The sequence below is a fragment of the Emydura macquarii genome, unplaced genomic scaffold (genome assembly GCF_026122565.2).
Source record: "Emydura macquarii macquarii isolate MOO-44397 ecotype Brisbane River unplaced genomic scaffold, CSIRO-AGI_Emac_v2 contig_3343, whole genome shotgun sequence".
Lineage (NCBI taxonomy): Eukaryota > Metazoa > Chordata > Testudines > Chelidae > Emydura > Emydura macquarii.
In genome coordinates this window covers 2,798,745-2,814,203 of record NW_027133480.1, presented here as the reverse complement: position 1 = coordinate 2,814,203, position 15,459 = coordinate 2,798,745, and the positions used below count along the sequence as shown (strand labels likewise).

The following is a 15,459-nucleotide window of genomic DNA, read 5'->3' as shown; positions in this document are numbered from 1 at the left end:
GTCACAGATCTCCTCACTCCCAAACGAGTTCTTTAAGTCAAATGATCATCCTTTCCCTCCATAAACACAAGATACATTTTCTCTAGGTAATATTATATAAAATATACAGTATGTTTAATTATGAAGACCTGGAACATGTACAAATCATTTCCAATTCTATGCTATAACTTAATATATTCTAGATATACTCTAATAATAAATACATACATAGGTTACAATTTTAATACGGTAAAACTGAAGTATGTGAATATTGGTGATTGATACATATGTACAAATATCAGTTATGAACTATACAGTATAAAAGTACATATCTTTGTTTTGCACTGAATGTGGTCAGTTTGTCCTTAGCAAAATCTTTATAAGGAGGTTGGAGGGGGAAGCATTTTTGTGACCCTTTCAAGATGAGTTCTGATTAGAAGGAAAACATTTATATGAGTATACAATAGGTTAATCTTGTGTCATCCTATTTGTTTAAAATATCAGGAACCCTATGTGTGTGTATGTTGCTTTGATTTTGTAGGGAAGGTATCAGCTTGAATGAATAATGTATTGACAATGACAACACTTTGCAATGTAAAGAATTACCTATTGAACTGTCAACAGCACTAGTGGCAGTAAAAGATGATATCCTCATGGTAATAGCTATAGGGGCCATATCTTAATGCTGATGCTACTCAACATCTCTGCAGCTTTCAAATGCAATCAACCACAAGCTACTGTTCACCCACATATATTTTATATGTGAAGTAGATGGACTGCACTACAATTGCCCTAATCACTCTCTTGAACAGGACCCAGAAAGCAGGGATCAGTAACTTCTCTTCTTTACGGAAATGTTTGACAAACATCAATGTTAGCATTATTTTAGCATAGAAATTTTAGATGAAAATGAAATTGTCAAAATGAAATAAATGACCACCAAAATATTATTTTTTGAAAGCTGATATTTTTAATTTGCAATTTTTTCTCTCTCATTTCCATTGAGAACTGGAAGATTTCGAAAACAAGTGTTATCTAAAACACCAAGAGGTCATTAGAGAAACATGTGCAAGCATTATGCCTCTAGATCTGTTCTTAACTTTGCTCAAGAAGGCATTCAGAAACAAAGAACACCAGCTTATATTTTAAAGTCAAGAAAATGAAACATTCATGTGCTGCAGTCAGATATTGTTGCTGTAGCTGAATGTAACAGTGCCTGCCTGAATAAGGTTGGAAATGCACTGACAATTTATATGTTGTCAATAAAGCCTGCAGTTAGACACACAAATACTAACTAATCAGACTAAATAAATCAGCAGACCCAGGTTTTATCTTCACAGATAACCCTCATTAATCCAGTGAGCTTTTTTTGAAGACAAAAGAAATGAATCGCTTCATTTGTGTTGCTTGAATGGAATGCTAATGATGGGAGGTGAAAATACATTAATTATTCATGCCTGTCGACTGAGAAGGCAGATCCTTGCTTTTCCTGTTACCATTGCAACAAGTGGCCGCTGGCCTAGTCAGAGGAAGGCCATAAAACATTTCAACTGAAACAGACTAGAGATCACAAATATGCCTTCTGGAGAAAGGAAACCCATGTTCTTGAACTGTACAGAATACATTCAGATGGATTTAAAAGCTAAACTTTATGCAAAATGGACCCAGGAAATCAAGCCTTTTGTGTCTCAAATTTATTTTACCATAAACAACTCCTCTCTGGAGAAAGAATGTTGCTTTGGTAAGTTTGCACAAGTTGAGTTTTTCCAAATTAGTTGGAAATTGTTTTAGATTTCATGGCAAATGTAATGTGCAATGTTTTTCTGCATCTTGGAAAAAGAATATTGAATAGTTTGCCTTGTTTTTATTTTTAAAATAAATGCATAAAACTAATAATACCAATGAACTACAGTTCTGCATATTGTTTTAACCTTTGAAAAGATGTAACAGCAATTGTCTTTAAAGTTAAAATCAAAACTTCTAAAAACTGATCTGCATTATTTTTCCTTAACAATCAAATCCTAATAAAATTTAAACAAAAATAAATCTCTGATCCAATATCTGGTTTCTTGCAAGCAAAAGAAAGACTAATGTGACACAGTATCAAACTGGATAGGCCAAAAGAAACCAGAATATTACTCTGCATAAGGTATTTTGGTTCTCTGCTGTAAGTTGCTATTTATGTATACCTTGTATTGTTGTTGCTTTATGCAGTAAAACACATTTTTGATTAAACTGGGAATAGAAATAGAGAACAGTGTAACATTCTTGTAAGTTACATAAACTATACTGATGTAGCATAAATTAGTTGAAAGCAGCATTAGTAATGAATCCTATTTTTCTAAGGAAAGAAATGACAGATGCTGTGCATGTAAAATACATAACCGTGGGCAAGCAATGTTTGGTGTCTGTTTCCACTAGAATAAGTGAGAAAAGCATCTGAATGTTTTGTTAGTCAGCACCACTAAAATTGTATTATTTTACATAGTCTTAATTGAGCAATGAAAAAAACTCAGTATTTAAGAAATGTTTATATTATTCCAATAGAACTCACTTTTCAACTCACTAAGTAGAATTTTTCATATTAAAAAGAATTGGAAATAAATAATCAATGTCTAAGATGAGACACCAAAATGTGATTCACTTTTTCTTGTGAAAATACTGATTTTTTTGGGGGGTGGGGTGGGGTGGTATAGGTGGTGTATATTCTGCTTTTGATGTACTTTGTTTTCTTCACTTTGACAGTTATGGTAAGCTTTTTATTTCATGTCCAAAAGAATCACATTTATAAGAGCTGAAAAGAAAATGTTATCTTTAGATATCCATATGTATTAAGGTAATGTACTAAGGTAACTTCCTAGGTAAATTTTAAACAAAAAGTGGTGAAAATAAGGACATGTATACAAAAAGAGCAACACAAATATGCGGTGTGGTCTTGCAACCTGTACTCATAGAAATATTCACAGAAGTAGACCTATTGGCTTAAACAGAGTTACTCACATCAGTAAGGATTGTAGCAGAGGGCCCATGTTTTACCAGGAAATAACTGACTGTCTTACGTGGCTGTTGTGCAATGTAATTTGAGCAGCACAGTTTTTTAGTGATGTGTTTAAATGCCGTAAAGTGTTACGATTAAATTAGAGTTTACAAAATGTCCTGTTTATTTTTAAAAGTTCAAAAAAGAAAAATGGAACAAAATATTAGATATGTCCGTAACCAGGTACAAGATATGTATGATTTATTGTAGAGATGTGCTGAACAGCACTGCTCACCTTAATTTATTTTATTTGTAAAAGATTAATTTTTAATACACAAAACATGCAAACTTTGCCTTGCTTTACACTGGTGAGAATGCATCATTTAGAATAGAGAACACCATGATACCGTCTCAAGCAACTTTAAGCACTGGACTATAACATAAGTAGAACTGGTCTCTCTCCCTGGTAAAATGTAATGACTCCATTCCTGCCAAGTCTTTGTAGTTATTAGTGGAGATGGAACTTGGGAACTTCTGTGCCAGAAACATAGGTTCCAATCACTTGAGCGAAATGAAAGGGTCTATAGCTGCATTAGTACTAGGGCTTATATCAAACTGTGGCATGGTGCTGTTGGCCTTCATGGGGAGCTCAGGGAAATTGGTGCCTCAGAGGGTGCAGCTGCTCACTGATCTCTACAGAGTCCCAGAGGTGTGGCACCATCCTTCTGAAACAAACTTGCTGCTTTATCCATGAGACAATACAGAGAGGAGGCCTACAGCTTCCCTTTTTGGGGTTATTTAAACCCCAAGGGAGAATACTGACTAAGAGTATATCTACATTACAAGCACTACAGTGGCTTACCTGCAGCTGTGTTGTTACAGTACAGACATTTGCTATAGCATTGGAAGGTGTTTTTCCATCGCTGTAGTAAATCTACCCCCTTGAGAAGTGGCAGTTAGGTCAATGAATGAATTCTTCCCTCAACTTATTGGTGTGTCTACCACCAGAGCTAAATTGGCTTAACTATGTCTCATAGGGCATGAATTTTGCATACCCCTGAGCAATGTAGCTATGTCAACCTAAGTTTTAGGTGTAGACCAGGCCTAAGATTGCTCTGTCTCTCATTTCTGGATGCACAAAAAGACACAAGTTTCCATATGCACTTGTAACCTATCCTATGGTGTACTGGTGCTTATATACACTGCAGGTAGGTAACTAGAGTAGATGTGACCACATACACTGGAAGAGGTGTGCCATTCCATTCAGCAGAGGGCAGGGGAACATATACACCACTGTGCAACCAGTAACTATTACAATAGGAGATTGTGAAAACTCATCACTGAAAAGCTCTGTATGATGATAACAATAGGAAAAACAGTCCTGGACAACTCTTGGTACCTTCGACCTGTATGTTAGTAGTGATAATAGAGCTGCTGTTGAAATGTAACCATGCCAATAGTTGCAGTGATAAAACACTCATGTTCTGGAAATATTCTCCTATATACATTGAAAGGACAAGAACAAAATGGAAGAGAATACTATGATTATCATAAAATCATAGTGCTGGATGATGATGTATCATTTGAAGATGGTATGAAACACCTGTTGGCTTTTTGTAATGGTGGTTGCATTAGATAATAAACAACAGTTTGACTAATTCTCTAATTTTTTATCTATTACATGAGAATAATTCTGGGTACTCTTGTTTGCAGAGTGCTTGTTTAAAAATAAGTGCTGAGTTTTATTATATTATTTTTAGTCACTCATATGCAGAGTTATTGCATCCTTGTCTTCTAGTGTGCCTCATTTCTCTTTGCTTCAATTTGTTTAAAAATTCTAAAATAAAACAAACCAATAGTTTTAAATTATTGCAATAACCCAGTAAGGATGATGATGTGAGTAAAGAAATTTATCAGGGGAGTTGGATAGTCAATATAGGATTAAATCGTGCAACCGTCCTACTGGAGGTCACCAGAATTACGTGTAGAATCCACAGCTCTGAGCCTGTACATTCATCCTATTTTTAGATGAATTACAGATATTTCATTCAGATCTTTGTTTAATGATCTCCTTCTGGTGATGGAAAGGGGTCAAGTATCCATGCTGATTTTGTTATCCATTTCAATAGTCTTTGATAGGGCCGACCGTGCGGTTTTGTCAAAATGCCTGTGGGATCAAGGAAAGAGAATGAGGCTGCTCTAGAATGTCTCTGCTCATTCCATTCAGAGGCATGCAATGGCACCTGCTCATCTTGCATCAAGATCTGGGTTTGTGGGGCACTACAGTGTGTGGGTCACTTTTCCTTTTTAATAATGGATGACAGCCCAAAATACCTCATAGTATACCTATCATTAGCATGCTGATGATGATTCTCACTGCACCATATTCATTTCATGGTGGATTCACTAGTCTCCTTTCACTCCCTAGCCAAGATAGGTACTTGAGTTGGAGCTGGATGCTTAGATTTTTTTATTATATTTTGTGTATAGTGCCATAGGCGTGACTGATAGATTTCCTTGATTTGGGCATGTAGCTTGGGCTGTTAGTTCTGTTGTCAGGTAAAGTTAGTTGTCAGTGTCTTGCATTCATGATGGATAACATTTCTTGATTTCTTTATATTCTTGTGATGCACCCAGGGAGTTGAGCAGCTATAAGCAATATACACCTTTAAGCAACCAATAATTAAATATTGGCAAATGGTATCTGACCTACTGTACTGTTACTTATTAACCTAATGTAATATTTAAAATGTGCACCAGAAAGCAGTCTGCACTGAAAATACATAGTAATAACTTACTGAAAACAAGACAAAAACTACATGTTTTCTGAGTCCAAAATTGTTTAAAGGAAATCAAAAATGAGGAAAACTTCTGGCAAGGCAGCTCGATGTCCCTTCCTACAGTCAGAATTGAATCAGCACAATGTGTCATGCACTGTAATATTTAATTTGATATTTACATATCTGTATGGGGGAAGTGTCTCATATATCCACTTCCATATGAAATTAAATGCTTAGCATGAGGCCAAGGAAAGCAAGGAAAAACTGTGCCTCTGTGGATACGTCAGACTGCTGACTGCTTCTCCTGTAGACTTAGGAGGGTTGCTATGGTTTCGTTTATGAAACTCCTTCGGCCATAGAAATGCCTCCAGTTTCTGACCTCCTGCAGACAGTTTACATATGTTGGTGTACGGAAATATTTAACATGTACAGCATAAGTTTGAGACTTCTGTCAGGGCTGACCCTATGAGGTGCTGAGCACCCCTGCTTAGGTGCTGCATGTCATAAATTTGATGCAGCAATCATCTTATCCTCCTTCAAGTCCTGCCTTAAAACTCAACTCTGCCATCAGCACATACAGAAAACTGCCATCTGATTATAGCGAGGCAGGTGGTGAGTTGGGATTATTGCTACTGACTTGTTAAGAGTTGAGCAAACAACTCCTGTGTACCAAACCCCTATTGTTTTCGTACTCTGTCTTCTTCTGCTCATTTCTCTCATCCACATGTTATTTTTGTTCTTTCAGCTGTGACCTTCTTAGGGCAAGGACTTCCATTCACTGTAAATTTGTACAGTGCCTAGAACAATGGGCCCTGACTTGTCTTTGTCCTCTAATTGCTACCACAGAATGAATATTAATTGTATGTAATGTAATGCAATGTAATTAATGTTAATTGTTAAATGCATGTAATTCCCATGGGAATCAACAGGAGTTGAAGATACTCAACATCTGGCGGGATCAGGTCCATACATTCTATAGGCATGTGTGAAGTAGGTGGAGATTGTAGTTTAGTGATCTAGGCATGAGGTTTGGATTACTTAAGAAACTTCCTGGAGTTGCAAGTTCAGACTCTGGCAGTATAAACAGCATTTCATCTTCCCCAGATAGATAAGATAAGTACTGTATTGTGCAGTTTATGACACACTGGTCTATCAGATGAGACTTTAAAAAAAGAGATGGGTCCCAAACAGAAAACGTAACCTGAATCAAAACATTCTCTTCACCAGCTTTCTGCTTTCAAACCAGTCTGCCTGCAAGCAATGTGTTCTAACTATCCCACAGGACTTCTCCTATGAACAGAGGCTTGTCTTGTTCTGTTTGACTAATAGTTACCTTCCCCCTGTGTTGAAATGGACTGGTTACCTGTCTGGCTGCCACCTGCCATCTTAAAAGGGGGTGCACTTCAGAGGTGCTGTGTGTATATAGTTTGTGAAGCACTTTAAAACCTTTGGGAGAAAAGGCAAGAGATGTCACACAAGTACTAGCAATTTATCAATACCATAGTCACACCTATACTAGCAACCACAAAGGAAAGTTTGGTTATCATCATCTATCTCTTCCTCCCATATATCCTTCACTGAGAAGCTATGAGTTGTTGGTAGCTCTCCACCCTGTGGGAAGAGTCTATGTTGAGCTCCCCTCATCTTTATGTGGAGGAGGGCCCAGCAGCTCCCATCCCCCCATATTCTTTTGCTACGCTCTGTCCACAATGCTTGGAATAATCCTGCGAGAGGTACTCTGCTCTCTGTGACTTGAGGTTCCAGAATTTGTCTGATTCCAGATGTTTTTGCAAGGCTACAACATAGAAATTACTCAGTGCCACAAGAAACCCCTGTCCAATAAACCTGTGTGCATAGAGTATGGAGGCAGATACTGTCTATGGAAAGAGTACTGTGAATGTCAAGCTTTTGGCACCTTTGTGGAAATGAACAACAATTTTGCTAAGTTATTTTGCAGCTAGACCAGAGTGGGTCTCATAATCTCCAGCTCAGGGAGATTAAAAAGGTAAGAGAGAGCCAGAGTGATGAACAAGAATTCCTGCAGGAAGAAACCCAGGGAATAACTATCCTGGGAAACAGTTCATGCTCCAGTCTAGGTTCAACTGTCTGTAAATACAGTTCTACCTCAGGGCTTTACTACTCAAGATTAGTCTCTAAGGAAAGGAGTGAGTGTGGACAAAAACTTATCATGTGTGTGCTGTGTTAGGAAAGGGTCAGAATCCATTTTCAGGCAGATTGTAGTTGAGCTGGGCAGATTTCAACCATTGCAAAATCATTAAGGTTTGATCATGGATGTTTTCTATCTGTCTGCATTTTGAATGCGTTATCTTGCCTGCTGGTCACATTGGGTTCTGCTTTATTATTTTTAATCGGGTTTTTTTTTGTTTGTTTTTTTCCCTTTCTGTTACCCACTGGCTTTTGGCTTGTTTTGGAATTCAAAAGTAATATTTTCAGAGACATTTTATTTTTTTCATTTGTTGTTCTTGCTTTTTGTTTTGGTGTTTGACATTTCCTAGTCATGCACAATTCTCATTGGACTCAAGACTCTTTCTGCAGCACTGCAGATTGTAGACGCAATTTTGCTTTAATCAGGGCCCCTGGAATTTTGTAATACTTCAGGCCAATTTCTACAGCAAATTTGAATACATTCAGCAAAAACTTATGCAGCAGTGATCTAACATAATTGCCTACAGTTTCTCACATACACAAAGGATACTTGGTTGACTGCAAAATTCCTGGAACCTCAGCTTTTCACAATTTCATCACCATGAATCACTCACTTGCTAAGGAATTCATGCCTTTTTAATACCTTGAATGTAAATTGTGGGATGAATTTTTAACATGACGTGGGAAATTAGCTATGCAACACTCCTGTTATTGTTTTTTAGAGTAACAGTTAGAGATGGAAGGAATGGAAAAATAGTGATTTGCAAATCTCAAGAGGCTCAGAGGCCAAGTATGATATAGACAATCATCCAAATATTCTTAATCTTACCTCCACATATGGATCATCAGAATTCAGCTGGAGTTCTTACAGATACAGAGTTTCACATGAGAGCTCTGCTATTTACACATCTATTTGTAATTAGAATCCTGAATTATCATGCTTCTTCCAACCCTACTGTTGCTGTTAATAGAACCTGTGAACCTAATTCCTTGTCTATTACTTTGTATATTAGGGGAAAGTTCTGGGGAAATCCAAACTGCTAACAATTAAAATGATTAGTAACAGTAGAGAGAGAACGGAATCTAAACCTCAGATGTGGCGTTGGTTGAGTTTTCATCAAATATGATGTTCAGCAAATTTCACCATTATTCAAAGGAATAGAGGAATTTCCATACTGGATCAGTATGTGGTCCACCAGTGGTCCACCTAATCCACTGTTCTTGCTCAGACAATGACCACTTCCAGAAGCTCAAGAGGAAAGTGCAAGAAAACTTTTAGTGGACAATTAAGGAAGTTTCTTCCTATCTCTTCTGGGAATGAATTTGATAGGTTAATGCTGCATTATGTTTAAAAAACCAAAAAACCCTCCTTTCTTCAGTTTTAAATTTACTTCCTTTCAGTTTCAGTGAATATCCTGTTGTTATTGGATTATTAGAAGGGGTGAATAGGTGCACATAATTCACCTTTTCTCTACCATTCCTTGTTTTGTATAATCCTATCATGTCCCTTATTGTTCCCCACCTCTCTAAAGTAAACAGTCCAACTGTTTACATTCTCTCTCCACATGGAAGTTTTTCCATGCTCCTAATAATTGGCCATCTCTGAGCCATTTCTATTGAAATTATTTCGGAGATAGAGGGTAAACATTTCAAAAACACCCAAGTGTTCTAGTCACCTAAGAAAATTTTACCTGGAGAACGAGGACTGGATAAAGTATTCTAGCATACCATCAGGTTACAAATGAACATTATGTAAACAAGCACTGGAATAATTGCTGAGGGAAGTTGTGGAATCTCCGTCACTGGAGATTTTTAAGTGCAGGTTAGAGAAACACCTGTCAGGGATGGTTTAGATAATACTTAGTCCAGCTAGAAGTGCAGGGGACTGGACTAGGTGTCCTCTCAAGATCCCTTCCAGTCCTACAATGCCATGATTATTACATTTTCAGTATTTTCCATCCCTTTGCTTTTTTTTATTGTTGCATACTGAGCATAGCTTTTCAATGAGCTGTTCACACTGACATATGGGTCTTTTTCCCAGAGTAGTTACAGTTACTTTAGAATACATTAATGTGTTTGAGTAGTTCAAAATATTTCTGTGTGTGTTACCTTGCATTTGTCATGTCATTACATTTGCCCATTCATGTAGCTTTCCTACCTCCCTCTTAAATTCCTCAGTCTTTGCTAGTCTTTATCCGTATAGCTTTCTGTCATCTGTAAATACTACTGCATCATCATTCATTATCTGATTTTATTTCTCCCCACATCTGACCAGCTCTACTTTAATCCTAACATCTCCAAATAACGGAGCAGTTTGATAGTGCATCCAGACCTGAAATCTAAGATGGATCTTGTCTCTGTACTTGCTGAACCAAAAACCCTGCCTCTGAGCACTCTTAAACTTTAAGGAAGTTTCATATCCAAATGTTGAGGCTTGGCTCCATCTGTAATATTCAGGTTCTATTCTTGTTGGAAGTGTAATGTTCATGAACTGTGTAAAAAAGTCTCTATTTTGTAAGCAGTGCTTGTAGACAGGAAAAAATGCATCAGGGAAATAAGTACAGGAAGTTCAGAGAAGATAAAAAGCTATGTGTGTGTAAGAAACATCCTGGGTTCTCTCTGATGCTCAGTTAAAACAGAACAAAATGTAACGGTAGACTGTTATAACTGAAGTCTCTTTTAGCAAGCTCAAAGAGAGGGAACTGCAAGTAAACAAATCCAAAGCAAAATGGATGCTTGAGATCAGAGCTGGGGAATGGGAAAGTCCTACTGGCACCTGTTTCAAAGTACAGAACAAATTTTGGATGAAGAAGAAAATAATAAAATTTGTTACTTGATAGACAGGTGTTGCCAAGACTTTGGGTGAAATGCTGTCACTTTTGAAATCAGTGACAAAATTTCCATTGACATCAGTGGACCAAGATTTCACCTTTGATTGCTAAGAATACAAAAAACAAAACAAAACAAACCTGAAAATATATATCCATGTATCCAGTAGAATAAACTTAAACAGTGCATAATGGAAAGATCACTGCTAATAACACCAAATTCATACCTAGGTGCAGCTCTGTATGAGACATCCAACTTTGCATTTGTTATATTTTTATTGAGTATGCCAAAATATTTAAGGGATTCTAAATTAACCGCAAACAGCACAGGAAACAGAGCTGGCATCCCATTTCATTTGTAGTCTGAAGTCCTTAGATCCAGCTCTAAGTAGCGTGTCACCACATCTTTGTATGTAGTTGGCCGCTCAAGCCAAACTAAACAAAAATTTCAGAGAAGTTTTGAGTATAACCATAATGAATGAGGAACTACTGCTATCAAAAGGCAGCATGCTTGAAGACAACAAAAAACCTTGACCATAATGCTGAGGCTTTTAAAAGGCTATTTCACCTCTTTTATTTCCCAATCCTTTTTTGTTTTGTTTGTTGTTTTATGCTGCCAGCATGAATCATGATGAATCATTGCTCTTCTGTTGGGACATGGTAGTTTTGGTTCGTTGTGACTAGACTATTCAGAATCTTGGAGTTAAAATCTTGGCTCTAGTTTGCATGGGCTGCTAATGTCATTATTTTCTTTGTCCACAGTCAATGAAGAACTTGTATTCCAGACATGTGAAAGACTCATGGCCACCCTGCTTGTTTATCTATCATGGCTTCAATTGTTTGTTAAGAGGGGGGTTTCTTCCCCTATTTCCTCCCCTCCATATTTTTTCTCCTCTCCTCTTTTTTTCATAATATTTGAGTCCAGAATTTGGGGATGCATAGAAAATGTCTAAGTTCTGTCTGCCCTTCATCCTTCCAAATTTCCCTTCCCCTGATTTTTATTTTGTTTTATCTTTTCACCACCCAATTTCCCTTCCTCCAGCCTTGTTTCTTCCCCCTCCCCTACACAGAAAAATTTCCTTTGTAATGTTACCAACACTTGAGAGCCTAATAGCTGCAAAAATGTAGTTGCTCTCCAGTATCTCTTTGGTAGCCCATATAATTTTCATAGGAAATATTTTGTTGGGTACTAAGATTAGTAAAGCAAAAATAAACATTCTTGGCCAAGTACCATTCTCCCTTCTGCTTCTACCTTTTCCCTGGCTATTTGTCATTTCTCTCCTCATTTGTATCTACTTACATTTCTTCAACTTTGTCTTGTTTCCATCATCTCTACTTGTTTTTCTCCATGTCAGTCTGTCTTTCATTTCTACATCTATCCTCTACTTTGTTTCCCCCTCACTCACTTTCTGATGACTGTCTTCTGTTTATTTCTCCTTTTTTGGTTCTCTCTTGCTTCTTTTATGTCTGTCTTTGAACAAACTGGCAGCTGCAACAGAATTCTATTAGTGCTGGGCTTCTAAGCACAAGTGCTTTCCCTTCAGTGCCACCTGCAGAGTGAAACTGACTAGGAATCTGCTGGTGCCAGGAGTACAGTGCTAATAGAGTTATTTTATTCTAGCTGCAGGAGCTGGTAGTCCTGTGGACTTACAAAGGTAGCCCATGGACAATCAAGCTCTGTACTGAACTTCCAGATAGTACTTTTGTTCACCCTGCAAGCTTGTGATTTTGTCATCAGAGAAGAGTTGGATAATATGATCAGAGTATTATTTGTCATATGTAACTGTTTGGTGAAACTTGATTTTTCTAATATAGTTGGTGGGATACAGAGATGGTATTCTTGGAAGGATATGAGCATTCACCTGTAACAAGCTACTTTTACAAAATAATTTGAAATATTTGACCTGACAGAGGGAGTCTCCTGATTTGCACATACCACAAATACTTTCTCTATGATTTACCAAAAAGGACGATAGTACAGTAGTTGGAGATAAATACCCATTATGAGGTTGAATCCATCCCCTTATAAATACAAGAAATGGTGCACGAAACAATGACCTATTATATATTAAGCAGATTGTCACCTGTTTTTTGGTATTGTTTTTCTTAGGCAAGGCAAGGAGGGGAAGGATGAGCAATAGTTAGGGTGCTAGCTGGAGCATCAAGAGACCTGGATTCAGTTCCCTCCTCTGTCACAGACTTTGTCTGTGACCTTTAGCAAGTCACTTAGCCTTGTTGTGCCTCATTTCAACATCTGGAGGGAACAGAACTTCCCTGCTTCACAGGGGTGTTATGAGAATAAATACATTAAATACTGCAAGGTGCTCAGCTACATTGGTGATGAGAGATACCTAGGTACCTCATAAATGAAATACATTCAATATATTCAAGAGTAGGTGTGACGTTGGCCTCCAGAGGAGCCATGCTGAGATAACTTAAACAGGGCAAACTGCAAAGAATAGGGCAGGCAAAACCCTAAATACTGGTGGTTTTTCTTCCATAAGAAGATATACCAAGCCAGCAACAAACAGGTTCTGATGACCTCACTGGTCATTCAGTAGACAAAATACAGTTCCCTTAAAACTATTCAGCCCTTTGACTAGCACCCAGACAGCCAAGTCAAATATGATGGGGATTACTGAAAATTTTATCCATCATATGTAAAAAAGTTGTACCAATTCCAAAGGATAGGACACATTACCAAACAGGTCAATAAATAGTTATGATCTTACCCAAATACACACTTAAAGCCAATACTTATTAACTAAACTAACATTTATTTTTAAAAAAATGAAAGAGAGGAATGGTTAAAAGGTCAGTATACATACACAGATGAAAATAAAGCTCTTAGGTCAGTTTCAAAGTAACTGAATTGCAAAGTTCTTAAATTGCAAAGTCTCTGAAGTTACCCAAACAGCTTGGGGATCATCAGTCCTTGTTTAGAGCTTCTTTGTTAGAAATCCAGTCCAGAGAAATGAAGACTAAATAGTCCATGTACAGAGTTTGTTCAAATTCTCCTATGAGAATTAGCAGGGTGATTCCAGGCTGGTGCTGGGATCTCAATCTTGCGATCCAAACTTTCCCTGATGATCTTGGACAGATTTGAGATAAAAAGGATCAGACCCGAAGCTTCCTTTATAGTTTGAAGCAAGGTGGGCACTTCCAAGTAACTCCCTCATATGGGCTTTAATGAAAGAGACATTTGATCTTTACTCAATGAGTCCTTCCTTAGACAATACAGACAGCAATAGCTGTTTAAATTATCAAGACAGTCCACAGACACTTTCTTGATTGGAGAATAGTAATGTATATTATATTGTCCTTTGAAGTAAAACCTTCACCTCTAGGCACACATAAGTAATAGCTGCATTAGCACAGTTAACAGACAGTTTACATAAACCTCAAAGAGTAATACAGGCAAATGATGTTTTTACATCAAAGGTCCGTCTAGATGTTAATATTCCCTTTTGACCTCTTAATCAAATAGAACAGTAATAGACAGGAAAACAGTTTATCTACATTGCTAACTTGTAACAAGATATATGTAAACAACATCAAATAACTACCAACTATACACTTGCATATCAAAGCTCTAGTCTACTTATGAGAAATGACCTTCACTACTATTGTATTTTCCTATAATATGTCTCAAAAGGTCAGAGTTGGGCTATGCAATTTGTAATTGGCTTGTCTTTTTCAGGCCTAGCGTCACAGTAGATACTTAAAGTTAGGCTCCTAAATCTAGATTTACACACCTAAATATCTGGCCTGACTTTTAAAAGTGTTGACCACTCAAGCAGCTGAATTCAAGTCAGTAGAGCTTCTGGCATTTATGCCTTTCTAGAGCCCACATTCCTGGATCATGTGGATGCCCTACAAAATTGAAATATATTTGTTACTATATAAAAGGTAGAAATTACCTGTACTTCCCCAATTAAATCTGGTTTCTTATACTGATCAGATGGCTTCCCCAAAAGTAGCAGTTACTTAGGAGAATTAAAAAAAAAATAAATCTAGAAACAAATCTGTAGAGAAATTGTAACCTAACATGCATTATCCTTTTTGAAAATGACTCACCTACTCTAAATGACTTATCCTTCAAGACCTACCTAAGTCAAAATTCCTGCTTGACCTATAGCCACAATACCTTGTGGTATGTGTCCTTCAGTTTTTATAAGCTAAGCACACTCAGGCTAGATTCATATTTCGATGGGGAAACCACCAAAAAGCACCTGCTGCAGGACATGTTGCTGGTGCTTCTTCCTCATAGTCAAAACAGAGCTATTGCTTCAGCATTGTATTAAGAGTGCTCCTTAATGCTATAGGTGCTGCTTCTGGAGGACAGATAAAACTAAGGTCCTGGCTACATGTGTGCATTTAAAGAATTTATTACTTTGTTTTTGCAGTAAATAAGAGTGTTAACACTTGTGTCCTGGCCAAAGATCAACTTAAGTCATTACAATCTGTTTTTTTTTAATTCCCCCACTGTTTTCAGCTTGGTGTAGTATTCTGTCACAAATCGTTTTGTAGGATAGATTTGCGGCTGTCAGGTTTGAGACATTTGGTGGTGGATAAAATGATTCTTTATATATCTGTTTGTAAAATACTTTGAAGATCTTTAGGATGAGAAATGAGGTATAAATGAAAGATTATATCAATACACATATGATTTACATAGTGTAAGTTTAGCAAAGTATTATGAGAATTTAATCATATAACATACACACTG

General features: G+C 37.1%; 1 protein-coding gene across 8 annotated transcripts in view; it reads left to right on the top strand.

Annotated features, from left to right (window-relative positions):
• The window catches only part of CUNH10orf90 (chromosome unknown C10orf90 homolog), a 197,564-nt gene that overhangs the window by 104,951 nt on the left and 77,154 nt on the right, over positions 1 to 15,459 (top strand). The window contains exon 1 of one of the 8 annotated variants that reach the window (XM_067533402.1): positions 1,328 to 1,720. The exons of the other annotated variants lie outside the window; for them this stretch is intronic. Within the exon in view, the coding sequence (XP_067389503.1) occupies positions 1,555 to 1,720 (166 nt within the window). The 5' untranslated portion in view covers positions 1,328 to 1,554. Of the gene's footprint in view, positions 1 to 1,327; positions 1,721 to 15,459 lie in introns of those variants that run through there. 8 annotated transcript variants of the gene reach the window in all.